Source organism: Ambystoma mexicanum, chromosome 11, assembly GCF_040938575.1.
Source record: "Ambystoma mexicanum isolate Mex_15411 chromosome 11, UKY_AmexF1_1, whole genome shotgun sequence".
Classification (NCBI taxonomy): domain Eukaryota; kingdom Metazoa; phylum Chordata; class Amphibia; order Caudata; family Ambystomatidae; genus Ambystoma; species Ambystoma mexicanum.
Window position 1 is genome coordinate 1090710188 of NC_090934.1, and position 26835 is coordinate 1090737022.

The 26835-nt window shown below is 45.2% G+C and overlaps 1 protein-coding gene across 1 annotated transcript in view; it reads left to right on the forward strand.

Moving 5' to 3' along the window:
• LOC138504133 (tetratricopeptide repeat protein 24-like) overlaps window positions 1-21011 on the forward strand; it is a 529591-nt gene extending 508580 nt beyond the window's left edge. The window contains exon 10 of the mRNA XM_069624352.1: window positions 19151-21011. Coding sequence (XP_069480453.1) covers window positions 19151-19235 — 85 coding nt within the window. The 3' untranslated portion in view covers window positions 19236-21011. The remainder of the gene's footprint in view (window positions 1-19150) is intronic.
• Window positions 21012-26835: the final 5824 nt, after the last annotated feature.

Below are 26835 nucleotides of genomic sequence, written 5' to 3' on the forward strand. Positions count from 1 at the left end.
CAAAGAAGGTCCATAAATGATGATCCTGAGGGTAACATATCTGATAGGGGTAGTGTTGAATATCAATCTCCTAGCCCCTTTCCAGTGATCACAGAAATATTAGATCTTCTCGACAAGGGCCACGAACTTACCCACTTGGAATTAAAGGAATTAAAGGCAATTATGCATTATCTCTGTTCCAAGATGGATACAATTGAGGGCTTTATAACCGCAATTGATACCCTGAGATCTTTGCAAAATGAAATAGGTGGCCAAAGATCAAGAGAGGCTACAAATGAGTGTCATGAGAAAAGTATGCAATGTTCGCAACCTGTGCACCTGGAATGTAATAATTCTGGACAATCACATGGGGTATCATCCGAGCCGCTGAAGTGTAATTGTGAGAATGATCTGAGTGAGATTAAAGCATCGATAATCGCATTAAACGATACAATAGTTTCACAACTATTTAATAAAGCACAGCCTTTTGATATGCTGTGTAGTCCTATTGCCAAAGTTCCGATTTTAGATCTGCCAGATAGCCCTTCTGTCTTGTTGGATGAAATTGAAAAACAAAAAAAGGCAGAGATTGAAAATATTCACACCGAAGTAACCCCAACCTTTATGTCTCGCCGGGCTAACAGGATGCATATGCGTGCTGTGAAAAGGCTTGCGAAAAGAAGGAGGGAGGCGAAGGTCATAAAATCAACTTCTATCCTAGAAATTGCAGATGAGGAGCACATTGACTTGGACCAGTTGTCCAAAGAGAGTCAGGATGCCCTCACACCTGCAACTGAAGTAAGAGTGGAAAAAGGAGGTGGGGGCCTTGGCACCTCTTCGCTATTGAAGGAAGACGTGCACACCAATACGGGAAGGATAAAAACTAGTACCACACAATTGGCAAAATTAAACTCTCAGAAAACCTTAACTTCCAAAACTGTGTTACAGCAAAAAATAGCCACGATTATTCCAAAAGACCACTTAACCCAGGAAAAGGAAAAGGAAAAGTCTAACACAGATCTCATTATTCAAAACTCGGCAAAAGCCACCTTAAGTGAATATTTCCCTATAGTAGGCAGATGCTGTACGTCGAAAAGTCAAATAAAACATCAGGACGGAGGAATCAGCGTCCCCCGAGAAAAACCTATGAGGAAATCCTACAGTGAGATATGTACTAATGTTCCAAATAATCGAACACATGTAAATAATGTATGCATACTGAGTAATGAAATACAATTAGAAGTAGGAAATAGAAATAGTAATAAAATGAATGTAACATGTGATGATTCAATAAGGCTTGAAAATTGTTTATTGGACAAAAAGAAAAATGTAGTGATGGCAAATGGCCAAGGCAAAAAAGCGGAAATGGTTGAGGTACTTTTGAGGACCCAGCCTGGGAATTTATCAATAAATGAAGTAAATAATGTGGGTACCCTTTTTGCCCCGAGCCATATATCTATCCATGGTCCTCCATTAAGAAGGTCCTTATCTGAGAATCAAATTAACATGAATAACTCAAATAAGGAATACGATTTATCTGATAGCAAGAGCACATTTTCACTTGAGTCAAATCCCCGTGTGGTTACTAAGGCATCCCCATTGGCTGTAACATTAATAAATACAGGAAAAAAACACACCTCCCACTAGGCCACAACAAAGTGAATTGGAAACACAGTACATTATTGGATTTGAGGGGGATGAAAGGATATTGGCGGATAATCCATTAATCGATCCTATACATTCTCCGTATTCTCAAAAATACCTCAATTGAGAATAATCAAATCTGAAGATATTACAAGGGTTTCTTTGGCAAGTGTAAATAATCACAGGGCTATTTGTTATCTTACCTCTGAGGCTATAATGAAATTTATCTGGTTTAATCGCGAGGAACTAAAAAAGGAGGGTTTGACGCTGTTTACGTTTGACTGTGAGTCGGAGGCTTTAATATTTCTAGAAACACCGGGCAAGGGTATTGAAAAGATTGAAGAAGCAGGTAGGCCTTGTACGCAATCTGAAGCAGGGCTGGATGGAGGAATGTTGGAAATATTGAAATTTGTAGCTAACACAAAAGGACTACCATGGTTGGAATCTATGCTTTCGGCAATCCTAGGTCCAAAATTATCTATGCCTGCTAAATAGCCATACAATGATATGAGTATGCAAATGATATCTTGGAATTCTTGCGGACATGTAAACTTAATGAAGTGGCACTCTGCTTTAACCTATGTAGACCTACCAACAATAATAATGGTACAAGAAACAATGAAAACTGAGCCATTCGTGATTCCTGGGTACTTAACTTTTACTTCACCTGCAAGGAGATCTCTGCTAGGACGTCCATCTGGGGGTCTGTTGGTTGGAGTTAAGATATCCTTGCAGGCTCAAGCGGAATTAGCTTGGGAATCTGCTAGTATACTGGGGATCCATCTTACAATACCCTCATTTAGATATTCCTCACTCATGATAATTTCCCTATACTGGAATCCAGCTGCCTTGTCAGTCGACGAGATGTTGGACGAATTAGATGCATGCTTATTATATATATCTGGTAGATACCAGACTTGTGAAATCATTATAGGCGGTGACTTTAATTGTGACTGTAGAGATTTGATTGAAACCCATAAACTTAAATCGTCCACTCTTTCTCATAGTAGAGGAGTTAAATTTAGAGAACTCCTCACAGAGTGGGATATGGATTTAATGGTCAGAAATGACATGAATCTAGGAAAGACATGGGCAAGAGGAACGATGCATTCAATGATAGATTATATATTTGTATCTCATAATCTTATCATGTATATGGCACCCCTAGTAATAGGACAGATTGAGATAGGAGATCATGCACAACTTTCTACTTTTTTTCAACTAAAATGTCATTCTCTTATGCCAAATATAACCTTGACAGTGGTTGAAATTGATCGTCCTCTGCATTCCATCAGATGGAATCGAGGGACTTGTTGTTAAACAAATTTCCTCAGAGATTGAGAGGATTAGACGAGCAGGGGGAAATTATGAATATACATTGCGTATGCATTATTCTGATATAGTTGCACCAGCACTCGAGCGGTTTGGCAAAATACAAAGTAACGTGCAACATACACATTTATATGATCATACATGTAAACTATTAAAAAGGGAGAAGAATAGGGCGCTGAGATATTTAAAGAAAAGCAACTTGGGCATCGAAGATAGCAAGGCAAGGAGGAATAGAATATCATCAGCCTATAAACACAATCTGAGATCTGCTCGTATTTCAAGATATAACGATGCGAATTGCACATTCATTCGTGCCATTTTGGCTAATGACACACGAGTAATCTGGTGCACCTTGAAAGCTGATAATAAATGTGTGGCATTGTTCTCGTTAAACTGTATTCCTGAGCAGACATGGCAAACATTTATAAAGGTTAAATACCAACTGCCTAGCAAATATCGTATTGTCCTAGATGTTTCTCTTGAATATTCTAATTTCCCAAGGCTGAAGTGGGATTGTATTGACATTATGTGGGCAATTTCCAGGTTGACATATTCAAAAGCTGCAGGACCTGATGGCCTTCCCCCATGTCTTTATAAGGCGGATCCCGTGTTGTGGGCTGGCATTATAAACTGTAAGTTTGACTCTATCATTAGGTCCGGGGAGGTTCCACCCTCATGGCTAACCGCTAACATAGTACCAATATTTAAAAAGTGTGATCCATCTCTCCCAGAAAATTATCGTCCAATATCTTTAATTGATACTGAGGCTAAGATTTTTTCTATCCTTCTCTTAAATGAATTGGAGAAAGTAATTGGGGCGAATGACATGTACTCGAAATACCAAACTGGATTTAGGAAGAGCATGAGTACAACCTTAAATGCTTTTATCATGTCGCATGTTATTGCTGGAGCAAAAGAAAAGAATTCTAATCCTGTTTATATAGCAATGATCGATATGAGTTCAGCTTTCGACACAGTGGTCTGCAATTTATTGTGGAAGAAAATGATGAAGATAGGGATTCCAACTGTGTTGATGTATTGGATCATTAAGTTGCACACGAATACTTCGTATAGAATAAGAATCTCACCAGAAGGTGGAACCACTGCCCCCATATGCACAACAATTGGTGTGAAACAGGGTTGTAACCTGGCGGCTACCTTATTTAATTTATACCTATCTGACCTGGGTGAAAACTGGGAAAAAGGGAATTTGTTTTCTGTCAAAGTGGGGAGTATTCTTTTGAAATGGATTGCTTTCGCTGCCGATATCATCTTGTTTGACCCTACCCCGGTAGGACTTCAAACTAAACTCTCATTATTTGAGACTTTTGCAAAAGCTCATAACTTGACACCTAACCCAGCGAAAACTGCCATTATGACCTTTGGAGTTAAATCAAAAAGAGCGAATTTTAGATGGCAAATATTGAATACACAAATTTGTCGTGTGAATAATGCTATCTATCTAGGGTATTACATATCAGCCCTCAACTCCATCAACGCTTGGTCAACTATCATTAGAAATAAAACTCGACCACTATTATCTCAAATGAAAAGGATCTATAGCCAATATTGCAAATTATCTTTAATCCCGCTAATAGATTTTATGACATTAAAAATTGAAAGTGTCATCCTGTATACATTAGATATTTGTCTATGTGACATGACAAGCGCGCTTGATAGCTTACAGGGCTCTCTTTTGAAATCTGCAATGTTTCTCCCTATGTCAATTTCAAATGCCATTATTCAACACGAATTGGGGCTGGTTTCACTATCATCTCATTGGAAATGGAGACAGCTGTCCAATTACGTTAAGATTCATTATCCTCCAATAAATTCATTGTATATCGACTTAAACAAAATGTTGGGTTCTCAAACTCCAAAATCCTTTTCTAATTATCAATTGAAAATGCAACAAATCTTGGACAATGTAAATATAACTGTTGAGGATATACAATATCATCCTGGTTTTGCTAAGAAAAAACTCTTTGAAATGGATTGGTGTATAACAATTGATTTAATTAAGACTTATGGGCTATATAAAAAATACGGTATACATGTTAAACAGCGCATTCCACGTTATGATCATGTCTTGTTATTCCCCTGTGAAAATATCCGAAAGGTATATATTCGCTTTAGACTAAATCTATACCATACAAGAGAAAGAACTAAGAACTGGGAAATGAATAAATCAAATAATTGTGTGGGATGTCGATTTGTTGAATGTAATGAATCTTACGAAACGTTGAAGGACCTTATATTGTATGTCCGCATTTTAAGAACATAAGGACACTTAAATTGAGGAAATTTGTGGAAATTGAATTTGAGGACTGCCTTGAAGTTTTGTGGTCCAGAATGATGCAGGGATTACATAAACCCTTAATATATGAATTGGCAAGTTTTTGTAAGCACATTGAGAATGAATTAGAGCTATTTTTGTAATTGCAATGATTGATTAAATGATTATCTGTAAGATTTTAAATTTTGTAAAGGTTCTACATGAATTGTTATGTATTTTGAACCAAATGCAAATAAAAAAAAAAATAAAAAAAATGAGACCCTATGTGTATGCATGAGGAATCAAAGTCCTCAAAAGTCTTCCTCTAGAGCTATGCTTTTCACCTTAGATTTCGGCCCAAATCTGAGCATATGGCCTATTTTGTGTGTATTTCAAATGTTGTACAAATACTTTTTTATGGGCCAGCAACTGTTCTAGGCCTGTAGCTTTTCTTTAATATCTGATGAGTGCATGCGCTGCCGGGTCCCTTCTAATGTACCCATTCCAGATAGGCTTTTGCCAGCATCATACTCTGTGCATGTTTCACTACTTTCTCCACATCAACAGAGAAGCTGTGTGGGATAAACATATTGCATATGATTAGGCCAATTGATGTAGCACAATCTGTACGTGCCTATGCCACGGGGGAGCAAAATAAGCAGCATTTAATGGGAGCTGTTGAAATCTTTGACTAAAGATGTAATAATAATAACAATAACAATGATTAAGCCTTGTCGACCGTGGGAGAGTTCATTATTGTGGGATAATGACCCGACAGCAAGTTACTGGCTCAGGTGAAGACGAGGGTCATAGGTTACGGAAAGGGCATTATCCATAGGTATAATGACCCTCCCGAATGATATGGCTAGGAAAGTGTTTTATTGAGGGGAACAAAATTAAAAACACACGAGTAACTTGCAATGTTAATGTAATAAACAGGGAACTACTGACAACAAACTTTCCACAACTTGTGTTGCGTTGCTGTTAGAGTGAAGACAATAATAATGCTGTCCAGGAGTACCGGGATGAGTAGTGGCTAAAAGGCCTACTGAGCTTGACACTACTACTAATTTATTTATTTACTTATTTTAAACCACAAGTGGTCCATTCATAAAACTAATAAAGGCAAAGCCCAACCTGTATACCCCCTTTTCCAAACGCAAGCCATGCACTTCAGGAGGAGTGCGAGCTGGTGTAGAAGCAACAAAAACAATACTACTGTGGCACCAAAATGAAAGAATGTCCAACCAACGTTCTAATAAGACATAGAACTTTAATTAAAGTAACACAATACAAACAAACTAGAATGTCAAAGAGGTCCAAGGCTCCCCGAGGTGGTGTGGGAGGACTGGGGGGGGACCCCTGTCCCCAGGTTTCTCATCTTCATGGAGCCGTGCATGTATATTCGTACCTTTCCCACACCTGATGCCCATCTACCTCTGTCCTGGTCAGGTCTCTTTTTCTTCTCTTTCAGGTGGTTCTTAAAAGAATACAATGATCAGCCTGCACCAGAGTCCACAGACCTCTGGGCTAATGGTTTGTGGGAGCTAGCATCATGTGAGAAACTACAAGTACCACAATGCAGCTGGACTCAATGGACAAGACCCAGCCTGGAACAGGAGGAAACGACTGGTTAGCTACATTGGAATGGGACAGACTTCCCCATTCAGAAGCCAAGTAGGCGACCACCACCTACTGCAGACTTCCCAGCCATTCAACAAGGAAGCACAGGAGCAGCAGAGGAGTAGCTAGAACCAACAGAACAACATAGCACTAGGGGTGAGCAGGCAACCCTTCCCAAAGCGTTTAACTGGCTTGATACATGTGGTGAACAGAGAGCAAACGATGAAGGAGACTGCATGGAAAGCAGGAAGAAAACAGAGACTGAAAATGTGGGTGGAGCCAACGACCTTCATGAAGACTTTCAGGGGAAGTCCGGGCCCAAAAGGGGAGGAGATGAGAGGAGTTGCGATTAGAAATGCTAATTAGATTGTTCAGGGAAACTGCTAACTCGGGTAGCCAATGGGAGTGGAGAGAAGCTCCCAAACAGGAAAGGGAACCTTGTGACTCAAAGAAAGGTCATTTCGTAATTATATATTTGACTCTGTGATGTTTAAACAGAGAACTAATTGAAACAATGATTGTTACATTTGAACCCTATGCTGTGATTACAACCATGAAGGGAGAACTTTGTGTACATTTATTCTTCTGGTCTTATTGGGCTCATCTAAATGCTACAATATAACTGTGGATGTTGCATAATATGCGCACACTATACTATTTGGCATAGAGCATTTTAAAAGGTCCTGATCAGCACATCCTATTTTCAGAAACAGAATTGCTCACATCATTTTATCACTAAAATTCTAAATAAAAAGATGAATCTTCCACACCCAGGAAGCATTCTGTCACAGTTAGTGAGGGAAAATTGAACTGCACATGCTCCTTTCTGCCTAAACGCAGCTGAAGACAATTGTTTATGGGCTGTTTGTCAGGTTGTGACCAAGTCAGACTGTTTAGAATGAGGTCTATATTTGAGATTATAGTTGTTGTTCCGAGCATTTAGATTTGCTGAGAGGATTATAAAATATTCTACAATACCAGTATAAAAGCCTGTAAATATTTATTTTATGCTACTGCCTAGTTTTGACATGACTATTAATCACTAATAAGAAAATTACTCCACTAACACTTTGTAATCAATTAGTACTCCCTGGGTCTTTATCAGTCCGACAAGGGTCCGGTTGCCGCAGCGTCCCTCTGTGTTCCATCCGCGAGTGGCTTCCATGGAAACAGAGAATGGACTACGTGTAGTCTCCTGTTCCATGGTGGCCATTTTCTTTGTTTTACTCTGGTGCAACTGGATGTAGTAGTAAATAAGACCCTTGGCATTAAGGCATTGGGTAAGGCCCGGGGCCTTCAAACTGCTTGGCCACATCCCTTCTGCATGAGACCACAAGCATCCCCAGACATGTTTTGGCCTCATTGGGCCTCATCAGTGAGGAGTAGCTTGGGTATCTAGGCCCAGCATGCACAGCACTCACGGCTCCCGGCTCACACTAGCATGCTTGGCTGGCACTTGAAGTATTGCCCTATTGCCCTCTAAGTAAGTCTGAGAGCGAAAATCTGCAGGGGTTTGGGGAAAGTTGCAACATTTTGTGAGGAACTTTTTAGGGATATCAGCTTATTGACCTCCGCGCCCTAATTTCTCTATAGTTAAATCAGAGTGTTACATGAGAGTGAAGAGGTAAACGGAGACAATGAGTTCCTCTACTCCGTGTAACAGGTTCAAAATGGGTTTTCATCACACAAACATATGAGCCACAGTAAAGCTCACTGAGACTGTAAATTGGTTGAAGTTTGCTTGAAGTTTAATCTTGTGTTGGTATTACAAAATTCTAGCCCTTTGTGACGACACGTGTTTCGGCATTTTCTTGTGGCTTTTTCAAATAAGGGCAAAAGCCTTGTTTTTCATGAATATCTTCTCAATCTGTGTTTGTAAATGCGTCTCATGGGTTAAATCCGCAATTTTGTAATGCCAAAACAAGATTACACTTCGAGCAAACTTCAACCAATTTACAGTCTCAGTGAGCTTTCCTGTGGCGCATGTGTTTGTGTGAAGAAAACCCGTTTTGGGGAAAGTTGTATGCTGTTTGGAAGGGAAACATGTTTTGCAGATTTGGCCAGTCTCAAAAAGCTATCGGAAAGTGACAAGACAGATTTGTTAAATGTTTGCACAAGTTTTCTATTGATCCACTTCTCAACATTGCTCTGTATTTTGATGAAGCAGTGTCACATCTTTTGCACATCAGCGTGCGCCAGCTGATGCAGCGCAACCACAATAACAGGGGCACAGTAATATCTTACATTTGCCAATTATTTAAGGTTAAAGAAGTAGATGATCTTGACAGGCCTTTTGCAAACTATGTCTAGCTGTACAGCCTGTTTCACCCCAGCATCACAAAGATCTGATCCTGTCAAGCCTACTTTAACATTATGGGTTAGATTCTCAAAAACAAGCGCAAATGAAAGGAGTGCAGAGAATATGCTTGTTTCACGTGCACTACTTCAAGTCACCTTATTCTCAAACGTGAGGTGATCATTTCTGGAGTGGCTGGACAGTGGGGCAAAGATGGTGACTGGGAGCCTGTCAAACATTAGTGTTGCTATGTATGAAAAGGGATGGATAGTGCATCTTTGCGCCACTGTCCAGCCCCACCGGAAATGCACAGGCCACCGTTGAGAATCTGCCCCAGAGATTATTAAATCTGACAAGATAGCTCAGTGGGTTAAGAACCCACAACAGAGATCTGTGTGCAGCCTGGAAGACGTGGACTCACTTTCCCCTTTATGCTTCAGAGGTGTTGTGCAATAAATAAAACTGCCCGCTATTAACAGCACTTTAAAACTACAGGCTTACAGCAACATTCGGTAAACAAAATAGTTATGAACGTCTCAGGGAAATTATGAATGAAGACCATACGTACCCTGTAGCAAAGCATTTTCAGATCGAGGGCCAAGGCAGAATAACAAACTTTCCGGGCCTGATTTACAAACATGTTTTCAGTGGGGCTTACATTTTTGTAAATCACGCCCAGCATGTTTTGTATGGATGAAAGAAAGCCATCCATTCATGGGGGCAACAATGGGCCTCATTCCGAGTAGGGTGGCAATGGATACCGGGCACCGTTAAGGAGACCGGTGCCGGTAATCCCTTACTGCCCTACTACGAGGTCCATTAGTGGGTCCCTCCTTTAACGCCTGGTCTGACCAGGCGTTATGGACGGGGCCCGTTAAGGGACTTCAGAGCTAATAACGGTACCGCAAATTGCGGTACCATTATTAGCTACTTCCCCATTCCCATTGAGCCCTATAGGGGCTCAAATGGGAATGGGGAATGGCTTTTTCAATGGGGACTTACCGGTCCCGCAAAGGTCGGACTACACCGGTAAGTCCCCATTGAACGAGACCGGTGCCGGTACCGTTATTGGAGGCAGTCATGGCACAAATACCGCCATGACTACCTCCAATCTCGGAATGAGGCCTAATGGATTAATATGAGGTCAACTTGAAAGTAAGATTAGGCACTTGTTTGTCTTCCTATTTTATACAATATCAAGGAAAGTCTGACTGTAGCCATGTTTAAGGCAGCTGAAATTTGTCAGGAGAATGAACAGCGCCACTGACACTACTATTGTGAACACTTTTGTATTACTTTCGTCAAGAACCTTGAACAAACTCTTAGTAGACATGTCATGTCAATGAGGCTCATAACGAGTTTGACGGTATGCCGCTGGTATTACCGGTAGGATGCTGGCAAACTGCAGTACCGTTTCCACCACTTGCTCTGCCAGAATTACCGGTAGATTCCAAGTGGCGGAAACGCCGGTAAATCCCCATTCCATGGAGTCCCATAGGAGAGGATTTGCTGGCATTACTGGCATTGCCGTTACTGAGGTGGTAATATCGGCAGTTTTTTGGACAGTAGGGTGGCGGATATACTCCAATTGGAGGGAAATCATCCACCCTACTGGCAAACCTTTAGTTGGTCGGTCCGGAAAAGTGCTGGTGCGCGTTATTACCAGCACTTTATTTCCAGACCGACCAACTTATAATGAGGCCCAATATATTAATTGTTGATTTTAAGTTTAATGCAGTTCATAGCTGTTTTGTCTGATTGCTGTCAATACACTAATATAGTTATATATTAATAGTTTTACTCCATTCATTTTAGAAATGTCGTGAAAATACATGTAATCATATTAATTTCTAATCTTTAATTTTTGCTGATCCACTGTGTATCTGTGTTGTTTTGATGGCCCCAATGCTTCTATAAACAGGATGAGGATGAAGCAATGTCACACTGGACACAAGGGATTAAAGTGGTGGCAGATGCCTGTTCCTCTTTTCAGCAAGGAAGTGTTGGACCAAAGGCCTACTGGTACTAAGGGTTTCTCTAAAAACAATAAAGCCTCACTAAAAAAACTGTTTCAAGATAAGACTTGATGCAAAGTGGAGTCTATCCTGACGTTGCCACACCTTAAAATTTAAATTATAAAATTCAAATTCTAATCTTAAGAATTCTCACACATCTCAGGACACCCTTAACTACAAAACAAAGTCTCAACCAATGTAGCCAACCTAAGTGTTGCAAACTTGCTCTTAATTGGGCTTTTAGCCTATGTGGTACCCTTTGCTAGTAACATAAATGTTTCAATCTTGGCCAAATTAGAATTCTCCAAACCTACTCTCAAATGTCTATCTCTAAGCTAGTCAAGAAAACCAAAACACGCAAGTGTTCCAGTTAAGTCCCTTCCAGGAGTTACAGTCTGGACTTTGCTTCCGCCTCTCTGCTGTCCCCACTGGTCTTTAGGACTTCTCCCACGTATGCAGTTACACAGCTTGCGCTTCAGGGGCTGCTCCAGGGCCTTGGGCTGTACGCTTGCAGGTTTTTACCTGTCTTTGGGATTTCTCCTAGATCTTGGATTGCTTGGACTACACAGCAATTCACTCGTGCACCTTAGCTTTCTCAAGATTCTCAACGCAACTTAGCTTTCTCAGGATTCTCAACACGTTGTCCCAGGACCTTGGCTTTCACAGGATTCAGAACAGGTGCAGAAGGATAACCACAAATGGGGCTGAGTATCTGGAAGGCACTAACACCTACATTACATCACATTGGTGAACCTAGTGCAAGGACAACATAGACTGTTGCCAGAGGGGGTTTAGATAGATCCGACGTTTGCCTTTAGGCCATCGCGATAAGTTAATTCTGAATCTTGGACTGTAATGGGGTTGAGGGTCGCATAGGCTAGAGTGGGAACCACTCGCACTAGACGAGAGACAGGGATGCTCTTTAATATCCCCCCCGTTTCCAGCCGGGGGCAATATATATTTCACAATCAGTACATTGAACAGACTGCTCGTATTCAGATTGCAAAATCAGCCTCTTTTAACAGGTCTAAGAGGAATAAAAATACCTTCAACTGTCTCCCAGTTTTATAAATTATAAGGACCGCCCTTGGTAACAAATACAGGGCTATGAAGGCACTTTAGCTTTCAGGGAGATTCTGACAGCTTTTAGGATGGTTTCATTTGGGCTGTCCTGGTCGGAATCATATTGTCAAAGCTCGCCAATCCGACGTCTGACACCAGTTGTGGTAGGCAGAGCAATGGCTCCCTTGACCCAAGGGATTAAAGTATTAGCAGAGGGATCTTTAGTTTCAGTCTTGATGCAGTTGTATCCATTGAAAAGTAAGGGATTGTTATTAAAGCAGTGTCAAGGATGGGCCAACATAAAGTGGCATATCCACAATCAGTACATTGAAAAGAGTGGGTGAGAACAGCGCTGCACTAGAAATCTTCTGCCCTCCTGGGCCCTGATCAGGTACTGCGACCTGTAATTGTTTGAATCTTGTTTTGTTTGTTTGAATCCCTGCCCACCCGTGGTTCCTCTTACTGGCCTCCCTCCCTCCCTGTGTTCCTCCGTCCTGCCCGCCTATCAACCCGCCCACCCCCCTGATTGGTTCACAGAGCCCCGTTGTGCTTGGTAGTGTGCACGCTGACTACCGCGCCCGCCATTCACAATTGGCAGAGCGGTTGAGAGCAGCGCTGCACTAGAAATCTTCTGCCCTCCTGGGCCCTGATCAGGTACTGTGACCTGCAATTGTTTGAATCTTGTTTTGTTTGTTTGAATTCCTGCCCGCCCGTGGTTCCTCTTACTGGCCTCCCTTCCTCCCTGAGTCTCTGACCCAGCCTGGGCAGCCTCTGTCCGGCAGCCCCACAGCTAAGGGCCCCCCAGGCAAAGGGCGGCTCCTACTTAGGCGTCTCCCTGTTAGTGTCTGCAGGTGTCTGCAGGAGACGCCTGCCTACCACCCCTGACTCTTAAACGCGGCTGTGCTGTCCCCCGTGGTGTTGTAATACGCACTGTATCAGTATTTAAAAATAATAATAATAATTTTGCACTGTGAAAGCTTGGCCTTTTTCTCCCCTTTCAGGATTCTCAAACTTAGGTGGCTTCTCCACATGTTGTTGTAATACGCACTGTATCAGTATTTAAAATATTATTTTGCACTGTGAAAACTAGGCCTTTTTCTCCCCTTTCAGGATTCTCAAAGGTTATAAAGTTGAGCTCTTTAACCCTGAGAATCTGTCCTATTGCACAACTTGATTACCGCTCGCTATCTTGTCTGCCTACTCTCGCCAGTGTATCCCCCTCTCCTTCCACCCCCTCCTCTCCCACCTACTCTATGGTGCTCTCTGTCTCACCTATCTTCTCTAACTGCTTCTCTATTGACTATCCTGCTCTCCTCACTTAATCTGGTAGGAAGAAGTTTAAAAAGGACATCCTGGTCTGCAACCCTGGCCTCCCTATCGCTGACACCTACACTAGTGCCTCCTCCAAGGAAACTCTCACCGACATCCTCTTTGTCGTGCCTTCACTTGACTTATGGACCCTTCATATGGTCTCTGTGCTCTCTCCTTTCTCCTCTTCTCCCATTAATGGTGGCACCCTTTGGGAAGCCCTCCTGGCCTCCTTCCATTCCTCTAAGGTCATCATTAATGTTTACTTTAATGGGACCGTCTTGGTCCAAGGCCCTCAGGCCAACCTGCACCTCTTTGATAGACGCTTCCCGTGCCTCATCAATTTCCTTTCTTCTCCAGCTGTCCCCCCTCCACTTTCCTTGGCTACCTTGCCTTCCCCCTCCCTCTCTGCCCCCTCTTGGGCTCCTTCTACACCTCTGCAGGGCATACCTCCGATCTGTACCCCTCCCCAGAAGTCCTTCAAGGATGGCAACCTTCTCCACATTGCCACTGTTAACTCTCGCTCTGCTGTCCAACATTCCTCTGATATCTGCTGCCTTCTTGAAGAGCTTGACCTCAATGTCCTCTGTCTCACTGAGACATGGTTCACGGCCAGCTCGGTCACCAGCTTTGACATGCTCCTACCTGACGGCTACAAGATCCTCTCCGTGCCCAGGCCCAACCGCTCTGGTGGGGGTGTAGCCCTTATCTTCCCTGAGTGGATTCCTGCCTCTGTCACTCCTACACAGACCTACTCCTCTTTTGAATGCCTCATCTGCAGGCTCTCTCTCTCTCCCCTAGCCATTCCCTTACTGTGGCTACTATCTATCGGCCACCTGGTCAGATTTCTTCCTTCCTCTCTGAGTGGGCAGACCTCTCCTCCTCACTCCTGGCCTCAACCACTCAACTCCTCCTTCTGGGAGACTTCAACATCCACCTGGATGCCTCCTGTCCCCCCTCCAGACTCTTTCGTGACCTCTGCAACTCTCTCTCACTCACCTTTCTCCCCTTTGTCCCGACTCATTCTGCAGGGCACACTCTCAATGTTCTGACCTCCTCTGACCTTCCCCTCTCTGTCCCCCACTCCACTCCTGTCTCCTGGAGTGATCACTTTCTCCTATCCTCCCACCTCACCCTCCCTACCCCTCAGGCCACGCCATCTCCATCACTGCCACCCACCTTCTTGGTCATCCGACCCATGAAGCACGTGTCAGTTGAGGCTTTCACTGCCACCTTCTCACCCCCTCCTCCCCCTTTGGCTGACTCTCACCCTGACACAGCCCTCTCCACGCTCCACTCCTCTATATCTGATAATCTTGAAATCCTTGCCCCTGTCATGAGAATCCGCCTGAAGCCCAAAACCAAGTGCAACTCCTGGTATGACTCAGACCTCGTCACCCTAAAACGCAAGTGCAGGGTGGCCGAGAGGAAGTGGCGTGCTTCATGTTCGTCCTCTGACAAACTGGCCTGATGCCTGCTGCAAAGGCAATACCGGCTCTCCGTCCACACCAAGACGAGAACTCATATCCAAGCCCGCATCTCTGCAGCATCTAACAACTCAGCTGAACTCTTTAAAATCTGCAAGGAACTGGCCAATCCTGCTGCAGTCTCTACCTCTCCTGTCCCTTCCCAGGCCCTCTGCATTGGCACTGGCCTCCCACTTCATTTCAAAAACTCAGGACATCCTGTCCTCACTCTCCTCCTATCATCTCCCTCCCTCTATTCCCTGCTCTTCCTCTGGCCCTTCTCTGCCTTTCCCCTTTTCCCTGCAGACAAGGTTTCTAGACAAGTCCTATCTATGAAAGTCTTGTCGAAACAGGTTCACCCGTGTTCCTCCAAAACTATCAAGGACCACATCGACTCCCTGGCTCCTGCCCTGGCTGACTTCTGCAATCACTCCTTTGCCACTGGAGTCACCCCATCCCCCCTGAAGCACTCCATAGGGCACCCTCTTCTTAAGAAACCCTCTGCCGACTCCTCTTGCCCGGCTAACTATTGCCCAATCTCCATCACTCCCTTTCTGGGCAAGCTCCTGGAAGAACTGGCCATCTCCCAGCTTAATCTCCACACCAAATCTGTTGGTTGTCTTCATGACCATCAGTCTGGCTTCAGAGCTGCCAGAAGCATGGAAACTGCTCTCCTGAACATCCGTGAAGACCTGCTCTCCAACCTTGACTCTAACACCCCATGCGTCCTCATTTTGCTCGATCTCTCTTCTGCCTTGACACTGTCAACCATGCCATTCTGCTCAACCGTCTCTGTGATAACCTGGGTATCACTGGTCAGGCTGTGGCTTGGCTGACGTCTTTCCTCGCTGACCGACCCTCCCAGGTCCAACTTGGGTCCTTCCTCTCCAATATCTTTTTCTCTACCTGTGGTGTCCCCCGGGGATCTAACCTCTCTCCCTGGCTGTTCAACCAATACCTGGCACTCCTTGCCCACCGCATCGCCGCTCTCTGCCCCAATTACCAGTGCTATGCAGATGATGCCCAGCTCATTTTCAGGCTACCCTCGGTCTCCTCCTCTCCCTCCCTCATCTCTGACTGTCTGTCTGCTATCCAGGAGTGGTGTGCCGCCAATGACCTCTGCCTTAATGCCACTAAGACTGAGATTCTACTCATTGGTACACCCACTCCCTCCTTCCCTGCAGCTCTCTGGCCGGCCTCTCTTGGCCCTCTTCCTGCTCCCACCTGCAAGGCTAAAAACCTCAGGGTAATCTTCGGCTCCACACTCTCCTTCTCTCCTCACATCTCTGACGTCTCTAAGAAGTCACACTACCAGCTGCACCTCTTCAGAGGTATTCTTCCTTTCCTCTCCTTCCCCTAGAAGCTCACTGTTTCCAGAGCCCTGGTTCTCTCTAGGCTGGACTAATGTAACAGCCTCTATCTAAATCTGCCTGCTTCTACTTTCTGCCCTCTGCAGCTCATCCAGAACAGGACTGCAAGACTTGTCCTTGGCCTCAAGCCCAGGGATCATATCTCTCCAGGACTGCAATCTCTGCACTGGCTCCCAGTGGCTGCGAGAATTAAGTTCAATACCCTCTGCATTGTCCACAAGGCCTTCTGGGGCCTGGGGTCGCAATACCTTCAACTCTCTCTTCCTAAATATCTTCCTTCTCGAGCTCTTCACTTATCTGCCTCCAACTCCCTCAGGGTCAGTCGCTTCTCCAAGCAACGAGTTGGTGGTAGATCTCTCTCTTCAGCAGGGGCCTCCCTCTGGAACAGCCTTCCTGCCTCACTGAAACTTGAGGAGAACCATCTCCGGTTCGGGGAACAACACAAAACCTTCCTCTTTCCTTCTGCCTTCTCTACCCCTCTCCCCGGCTGAATTCCTGGCTGATACTGCACTGGTTACCTGGCCACCCTTCTGATCTCTGGCCCAGGCCCCAGCAGTTCAACACCTGCACTGCCTCCCTGGCAACCCTTGCACCTGGGGACTGTTTTCTGTATCGCTTACAGTCCCCCTACCAGCACTTATGTCTGCACTTACCTTGCAAACCCACCATCTAGCCGTTTTACTATCTTATTTATTCTACTATCCCATGTACTGCACTTTCCCCTCTCCCTTCCCCCTCGCACTTTTCCCTTTCCCCCTTCCCATGCACTTGCACGATCTGAATGACACCTGGCCTAGTAAGATCGCTGTCTGTCTTCCCATGTTCCCCCTCCCTTGCCTCGTCGCGCCTTGAAACACTTGTGTATAGGCGCGTTATAAATGCCATATCATATCCACGGATGATTACACACACTAATATTTAAATGATAAAGTTTGAATCCCAATCTTAAATGTCCTTGGCCCTCTAGCAAACAATGTCCCAACAAATGTAGTCAACAGAAATGTATCAAACCTAATCTTAATGAGTCTTTTAGCCTCTAGGCTACCCTAGTCTCTTAACTTAAATGTTTAAAGCTAGGCCCAAATATGAACTCTCAAAACCTACTCTCAAATATCCATCCCTAATCTAGTCAATAAGAACCAAAAACAAACAAGTGTTCCTGGGAAGTCTCCTTCTGGAGTTAATCACAGTCTGGCCTTTCTTTCTGACTCTCTGTTTTCAGGAATGGGATTTAGGACCTGGCCCTGGTGCGTATTTACACAGCTTCCTCTTAATAGGCCACTTCAGGGCCTTGCACCATTCAAATGTTCCCCACATCCAGCTTTTCATATTTCAGAAAAGGCCTCTTCTAGATATTGTGTTGCTCAGATACAAAGCAGGCCCTCCCTGGCTCTTGATTTTCTCTGGATTTTCAACTGGTCCTCCCTGATCCCTGGATTTCTTGTGATTTACACCCGGTCCTCCCTGAACCTTGCCTTTCTCACCAGGTTAATGGGTATTCCCCAAACCCCTTTCGTTCAGGGTCCTTGTCATGGAGTTGATAATATGCCAAGCTCCTGCCACAGATCATTTTTTTCCTCTCCTAGGGGGTCGCTGGTGGGAAGCCCTGGATTGAGGTACACGTCCCACAATCCCACATCCTCAGGCTTCCAGTTCATAGAGACTACCAGTCTCTCCTTGCAAGGCTTCAGGGCTTGGGCTGCCTGCCTCTAATCAGTGGCTCTCTTAAGATTCCTCGGTAATGAAGCATTTTCACAGGCTGTCACTTTCTCCACTTTCCTCCCTTCACTATTCTCTGCTTGTATTAAGGGAGCTGTGTTCTGTTAGCAGGAACCTCTCTCCAACCCTTTCCCAGCCCATTTATACCTCATGGAATGGGGAGCGTTTCCTACGCCTTCTTCGGATATGTTATTCCCATGTCCTTTTTAATTGTCTCTATTGTGATTAGTTATGTTTTGGGGACTTATAATTACTCTTATTATGTAACTAATAGTCCAAGTCAAACATTGGTTAAATACCTGAAGGTCTGAATGGCAGACAAGGCAGTAATGCAAGGCTTTAAAGGCATTGACTGCATGCAGCGCCATCTTGGATAAATTTCTCTTGCCGGGATCAGTTTTGCCGAGCTCCCTGGGTTTCCCAGTCCATTGTTTGTGGTGTAGCGATTGGTGTGCAGGCTCTCAGACCACTCGGGTGGTTCTTCCATTTCTGGTTAGATGAACACTCTATCTCGGGGTTTAGTGAACTCTGCAGTTTCGCGCCCAGAGTTTCTCCCTTGTACATTAGTAGTTCAGTTCCTTGAGCACTCTGACCCCTCGCAATTCAGTCTCCTATTTTGAGTTATTATGAACAGTAGCCTAAACCTCTTCCTCGGGGACAGAGTCTCTTGGGGGTTGGGGGGGGACAGCAAGCCTGGGAATCTCTCCTCATCCGCCCACAAAGAGGCGCGTTAAGTGTAGAGGCTGCACCAGCCCAGTCCTTTCCCCACACATCAAGATGGGGAGTTCAAATAACTCCCCACAATGGTTACTGAGATGTGTGTGAAACAATCTAGGACTTTAATACAGATTAAGAGGCAGGCATCATTTTGATGATGAATCGAATGTCTCCAATTTGCTGCTGTTTGTTTCTCTTTGAACTGCCGTTTATTAGCTAAATGCAGACTTTTAAATGCATATGACCCCCCAAATACACTGATATTCTACTGGGTAGAAGCTTTAGTGCGGGTGGCAAACCTGAAAATAAATATTTAATGTGTGTAATGTGCTTTCTTTTCACAGTGATTCAGAGGATCATGAGTCTGATCAAGAAGAGGCGGATATTCGCCCGGAAACAACCAAATCAAAAATGTGCTCTATTTCCTAGGCAAGAGTAAAAAAGGATATCTCTGCGGCTGATGGCAGCAATCGCTAGGAATCAAAGAGCAGCCCATCTTATGTGTGCAGTGCAGCTAAACCTCTGCTGACAGACAGGATCTTTTTGAGAGCAAATGCTCATATAAATGATACTGCATGTACCTTTTTTTCATTTTTTACACTAATTGTTTATTGCTTGTACTGATTCAATGCACACAGAACACCCCATCCACCTGTCACCCCGCGCCCGCCCCCCCCCACACACTAAACATGTGTGTATGAGACGTATAAAGAGCAATCCCAGCTGGGAGCCTTCTACATGGGGGTTGCAACATTGGTTAGCCATGAATGTTCATATCAATTACAAATCTACAATGATGAATGACATGACTACAATCCAAACAAACAGGCACTGTTATCACATTATCGATTATAGTATACTTTCCAGATGATCCTTTAGACTAGTTTACAGATTACCCATTGCAATAGTACTATTTTAAGGTTTGTATACTAATTATGCATTAAAGGAGACTTTACAGATGACCCTGAGAAGGATGGCTTATCCATTTGAATTTAAATATTCCATTTAGTAGGAAAGGCTGAATCCATAATGGTTGCAGTGTCTAAATGATTTGTATAATTACATGAATGTTTGCCAAATGTCATTTAATGGCTCCTTCTCTTTAAGACAATAGGAACGTCTTCCTTCTCTGGCCAAATTTCTCATTTCTGTTTCTCAGACCTTGACTATGTTATTGCAAAATGATTATTCTTTTTTTGTACTATCACAAAGCATTGATGAGCCGTGCATTTTGGCTATGTAATAGTTTCTTGTAGGTTGGAACGTAGTTAAATGAGAGGGTCAATGTGTCCTGTCCACCCACAAGGTTGAGAACATACAGTTTTCAAGGTCTGGGCACCTGTCTCTGAACTAGAGAATCTTAAAGCATATGAGATAAAGAGACTGTTGATCAATAACATCCCAAGGTGTGTCAACTACCATTAGGGGCCGTATATACATCTCAACAAGTATCCGACACAACTTGGCCAGAACACATTGCGGATTCATGACGTGCATGGACATTCGCATGCTTGCTCCAAGCAATTGATAGCTATGACGGAGTAACGGAAGGCCACGTCGTTACCTGGAAACTGATGTACTGTTTAGAAACAACTGCTCTCACCACTTATCTAAAGCCACAATCGCAGGAAGACCCTCATTCTCATTAACCTAAACCCCTTTTTGGAATAAGCCATATTAGAAACTCTGTAGTTGGTTTTGTCTATACGATGACCCTCACCGGATGTGCCTGGCACTCACTGCACTATTCAACATTAGTTTCATGCTGGACATTCGGCGGCTGCGCAACACACAGCAGGTTTATTTGACTGAATAAAGAGCTGGTGTTACAGAAAATGCTTAGGTCTGAAGAAGACGTATGGATTGGGATATAGCTGGAATGTGCACTTTGATCATTTTCCGATCACTATATGGATCACTTAGAAGATGTTAATTCGTCGCTTATGCTGCTAAATGTATAGTTTCAAATGATAATTAACCTAAGTGGTGAATCTAACTATTTTGTACATGATTACTTTATCAACAAAAGGGTTTCTTGACATACTTGTTTTTGATGTGCTCTTTTCAAATCTATTTTTATATAATTGCCTTTTGTTTTTCAAATGAAGTGTTTGTGACTTCATCTGTGCGTCTACTTTCTAATGCATTGTTTCTATTTATGTGCACATCTCATCGTGGGCTAGTCTTCGTGAATAAATGATCAGTGTATGATTTGACCCATTTCCCAGTCTCCTCAGATATCTAATTCACTGATTGCAGAGACGTGTAGCACTATTGTGTAAATGGTCATTGCAATAATTCCCTTAGACACCCTTTTGTAGCAGATGACATTGCTGAGCATGTACACATTGCAGGCTAGGATTTACTTTGTGTAGACTGGGAAAACATTTTTGCTATCATGAATCTGTATAATGTATGTTCCCAGTCCAGGGTGCACTTTTACAGTGGGGTCTTGTGTATTGTTGGCTTTTAAAATGATAGCGAATGCATGAATTGTGGACAATAGGCTAAGCTAAACTAGATGTTCTGTAGGCACACATTCTGATGAGGCGAATTTAAAGAGTGCCCTAAAAAACGGGCCAATCCTAAAATAATCTTAGAACGGAAGATGCCAGAGAAATGATTCAGTGGACACATTAGGGGTCGATTCATGGAGCAAATGTGCACCGAAAATCCCAGCGCAAGCAGGCGTAAGGCAGCACAAGCGTGAGAAACGCAGCGCATGCGCACGCGTGCGATTCAAGGAAGACGCTGCGCGTGTTTCCAGCTGTCCGTGCGCCCAATCCTGCCATGGCGCACGCAGGCACACACGGCGTGCGCTACGCACACAGCAAAAGCGCACATAGCGCAGCGCACACAACCAAAGTGGGCGGAACAGTGGGCGTAACACGCGGAATGGGGAATAACACGTGAAAAAGGAGGCGTAACTGGGGAAGTACTGCAGGGAACTACACGGAACGCCCACACGCACGCCAACAACCCGTATTCATGGATTCGAATACGGGAAACCCGCGCACGGCAAAAGACGCACACAGGCGTCAACGCGTCCGCCACACGAAGGCAGGCGGAAGCGTCCCCGCGCACAGAATAAAAGTGCACGCAAACAACAAACACGTATATACAGCTACGATGAATGCCCCATTTGTCGCAGCACTGATCGTGGGACACCGCAGGAGGAGGAGAATAGCCAGGGCATGCATTTTCGCACCACGGACAAGCCTTTTTGGGATGCCTGACGACCAGGTCTAAGGCAGGTATAGGTTTCCACCCCATATCATCCTAGACCTGGTCAGGGAGTGGGAAGATGACCTTACATCCCCCACCCTTTGCTCCCAAGCATTGAGCCCCTTGGAGAAGGTGCTCAATGTCCTGCATTTTTTGGCCACTGGGTCATTTCAGCGGACTACTGCCATAGTGGGGGGGTCTCACAGGCCACGCAGTCACGCTGCCTACACCAGGTACTGCAATCATGACAGCATGCCCCTCAGTCTGCAGGCACATATACATGCCCAGAACACCCGCAGAAAGGCAGGCCGTTGTCCTGGATTTTTTCAGGGTGGCACACTTCCCCAAAGTGCTTGGTGCCATAGATTGCACCCATGTGGCCCTACGTCCACCTAGGGCCACTGAGCACATCTACCGAAACCGCAAGCACTGGCATTCCATCAATGTACAGGTGGTATGCGATGCAAAGGGAATCATCACCTCTGTCTATGCAAACTACCCTGGCTCCACCCATGACAGTTTCATATACAGAATGTCCGCCCTGAGCCGGGCCCTGGAAGCTGGGCAGCATGGCAACACCTGGGTCCTAGGTGAGTACAAATGCCCTTGCACATGCATGCATGTCACACACACACACACACACAAATACACAAACCCCAATAATCACAACCATTTACACCTCCCCAGGGGACAGTGCCTACTCTCTGAGCAACCACATGATGACGCCAATCTGGAACCCCCCCACACCACCCCAGGTAAGATACAACGCCGCCCATATTGCAACCAGGGACATAGTGGAGCGCACATTCGGAGTGCTCAAGTCACGTTTCCGCTCCCTTGACCGCTCTGGCGGGCAGCTACTCTATGCACCACCAGTAGTGTGCAGGATCATTGTGGCAGCATGTGTCCTGCACAATGTTGCAACACGGCAGGGCGTACCGGTGGACATGGTATTGCCCCCATATCCCCAACCACAGGCACAGGCGCTGCCCATGGGAGGGGACAGGGCACGTGGCGAGGAAGCCCGGACCCAGCTTGTGGCCACATTTTTCACCTAAACTCCCACCCCTGCGGAGTGCACACAGGCCTGGCACATACCACGTGACAATCGATGATGACAAAGAGACAGTCAACTGTCACAACCCTACCACCCTGAGATAGTTTCCATGGAAGTGCCACATTGTCTGCATCCCTAGCTACTTAAACACAAGCTATCCTGTGTGTGACCAAAAGGCACACATATGACATGACATGATATGGCCTATACACAAGTATTTCAAGGTGCGATGAGGCAGGGAGGGGGGAACAAGGGAAGACAGACAACGATACTACTAGGCCAGGTGTCATTTAGATTGTGCAAGTGCAGAGGTAGGGGAAGGGAAAAGTGCAAGGGGAAGGGGAGGGGGGGAGTGCAGTACAGGGTAAGTAGACTAAAAAACAAATACATAGGCCAGCTGGTGGCAACTGCAAAGGTAAGTGCAGACAAGTGCTGGGAAGGGGGGTCTGTAGGGATAGAGAGACAGTCCCGCAGTGCAGGGGTTGCCAGGGAGGCAGTGCAAGTGGAGAGTGGCTGGGCCAGGGACTGAGGTCGGTGAGAGTGGCCCAGTTGCAGATCCAGTGCAGTTCCAGTGAAGAATTTTGCAAGGGAGAGGCAGAGAGAAAGCAGAAGCAAAGAGGAAGGTCTTGAGGTGCTTCCCGAACCGGCGATGGTTCTCCTCAAGTTCCAGTGAGGCTGGAAGGCTGTTCCAGAGGGAGGCCCCTGCCGCAAAGAGAGATCTACCCCCAGCTAGTTGCTTTGAGAAGCGGATGACCCTGACATGCAAGGTGTGAATCACACACACCTGCAAAACAGGCCATGGCCATCACTGTTATGTCACTCAAACCCTCCCAAAGCACAACATGACATGGCAAGCAATACCCATAAACCAACACAGTAACAATAAGGTACACATTGCCATGTCCAAAATGTACAGTGGCATCAGACAATGATGCCTGACATGGAATCAGATGAAATGACTGACCAACAACCTCCCACCCAAAATAAGTAATTTCCAAATGCATTACAAGAGTTAAAGACGTAACATAACAATGAATGCCTGTCTACATGCACATTGTGCATTGCAAAATCAACACTGCAGCTTCTGTGTGCTGTGTCCAACTCCTAGAACACTGCTCAGCGCACAGCACAGTGAACAGCCATTGTGTGTGATGCACACCCTGAGCATCACATCTAAGCGACAGACCACATCAAAAAGCAAATTAGGCATGTACAGAATCCATAATTGGTCATAGAACATGTGCTGCAGGTACGCAGTGGGCACCAGAAGGCAAACAGTGTACACGTGGATATGCAAGGGTGGTTGTACATGTAGTGCATCAGAGTGCAAGTGTGTGGGTCAGTAAGGACATGCACTCAACATATGCATGTGCAATCAAGTGACCATCAGTGTCCTCTACACATCACATGTGAACATTCACCATGTGTACACCCCAGCATGTCAAACCACAACTATCCCCTCGCACCTGAAAGGTAAACACAACACATGAACAGGCATTGATCAGCAGAACACAACATGTACATAGGATACCACCATTACAATGTCAGGGTTCCCATCACACTGCAGGGCAAGGCAACTATCAACAACAACCCCCCCCCTCCCTCACAAATGACCATGACCCACTGAACAACTGCACCTGGGTCATGGAGCCTTCAACCCTCAATTCCACCTGGCCACAGGATCACCTTTCCCCTTCGTCACCATCTCCCACCTTGTGTGTAAAAAGGTGCCTGCACCCTCAGAGTCCACACTCATTTCCAGAATCACAAAATCCAAGCCAGAAAAACGAACCAGAACACCCTCCAGTAGATGACTTGACGTAGCAGTACCTCACAAAGGCCAACTACTACCACAATGATGTAACAACCAAGGTAGCACAGTAAAACAATGTCACAACAGGATGTGAACCATGTGTGGTACATAACATAGAATGATGCACCATGAACGGATGTGTACTGTCACAGGTCCCGTGTACAGGTGCGGGAGTGTCACGAAACAACCACCCCCACCGTGTCCCGGGTGCCTGCAAGGTCAAACTCACACAGGCCTCTGAGACCCTGGTGGGGAAGGAGGGTCAGGGATATGCAGTCGGGACAGGTGTTGGCACACTGGATAACTGGAATGAGTGGCAGGAGAGGGGAGGAGGAATGACACATGAAAGTAGGGAATGCACGAAAATGTACTACCTGCATGAACACATACACAATCCAAACAAACTTGGACATCATTGTCATGGCCTTCTGTAGTCCAGGCTTAGGAGTGGCACAAACCAACCACCCCCTCTAGGGTTTTGGCGCCTGCAAGTTTGGGGCTTACACAGGCATCCACAACCCCAGCGGGGAAAGAGGGTTAGGGAACGTTGCTTGGATAGGTATGGGAAGCAGGAACACCGGGTAGAGGGTACAGGGTTCAAAATTGCATAGAATTCCGGGTGATTAGGGGGAAAAAAACATACCAAATTGAATTACACATTCATCCATGCATTAGTGCACCCCCCAGCAAGCCTATGCAGAGCAGTTTGAAAGAAAAACAACAAGACACTTAGCTCTGGTTTTGAGTGCTGGCCTCCTGCCTGCGCACTCTCAGGTCCGGTTACAGGAGCACTGCAATGCTGCAAAGAGAGCCACAGTCAACAACCTGTACATGCCCATTACACAAAAACACACCACCAAACATGCCCCATAGCAACAAACTACTCTACAAACAGACAATCTGGTGTAGATGCTTCGTACCCATATATAACATTACCCCTGTGATAGGTCATACACAGTCAATGCAGTAAGTCAGCCGCCGGTGGGTGCATGGCAAATGGAACACCAATGTGTCACAATTCACACAACATGCAATGTTCCCTGGGTAAGCAGACAGACCCATATAGCAAGGCATGACTTCAGAGCAAGTTGTGTACCACCATGACCGAAACAAAGTTGACAGTGCATTTATCAAAATGTACATGGAAATGAAATGCACTGCACCCGAGTATGTCCCTTGCTGTATGTCCTTGTGAGCTGCCCCTTTCCATGTCTCGGAAGGCTACATGGTTGATACAAGTGCCTCAATGGACCTTGGTGTACCGGAGGGTATGTGCCACTGCCCCTGCAGGTGTCCCAGACAACCTTACAATCAACAGCCATCAGTCCACCAACACATCTGAGCTGCATTGTGTGCTTCAACACCAATATTCGTCCAAGCTCACCCTCAGTGCTGTGACTAAGCGTGCATGTGCAACTCGCCTGGTGCAAGCTTTGCTGTGTTGTGGCCCCCCTGTGCTGCTCACCTTGCCTGGAGTTCCTTGGAACACGTCAGCAGTTCTAGGATGTAGGTCTGCAATCCCTGTGCCTCTGCTTGTGCACACATGTGCATGTGGGCACCAACAAACGTGTCCAGAATTCCGACGTCCAATGGGCCATGTCTGCTGGCAAAGGTGCTCTGGAGGCTCATCCCTCTGCAGAAAGGGCATGAAACACATGATTAATGCTTTAGAGTCATCTGTGTGTGTCTCTTCAGGCATCTCATTACTTGACCATGTCAGAGAGTTACATCAGAAATCACACCATCAGTCCGTCTTTCACATCCAAAGTGTGGAACACTATCTACGGCATGAATTGCAACAAGCACGTGTACAGTAAAGATAAGAAACATACTACACAATGCATAGCAATGAATGTACACATTAATCATGAAACACCCCATCTAGCAAAAGCTGAACAGTGGACAATAACACCGAAATCATCCCCACTAGGGGT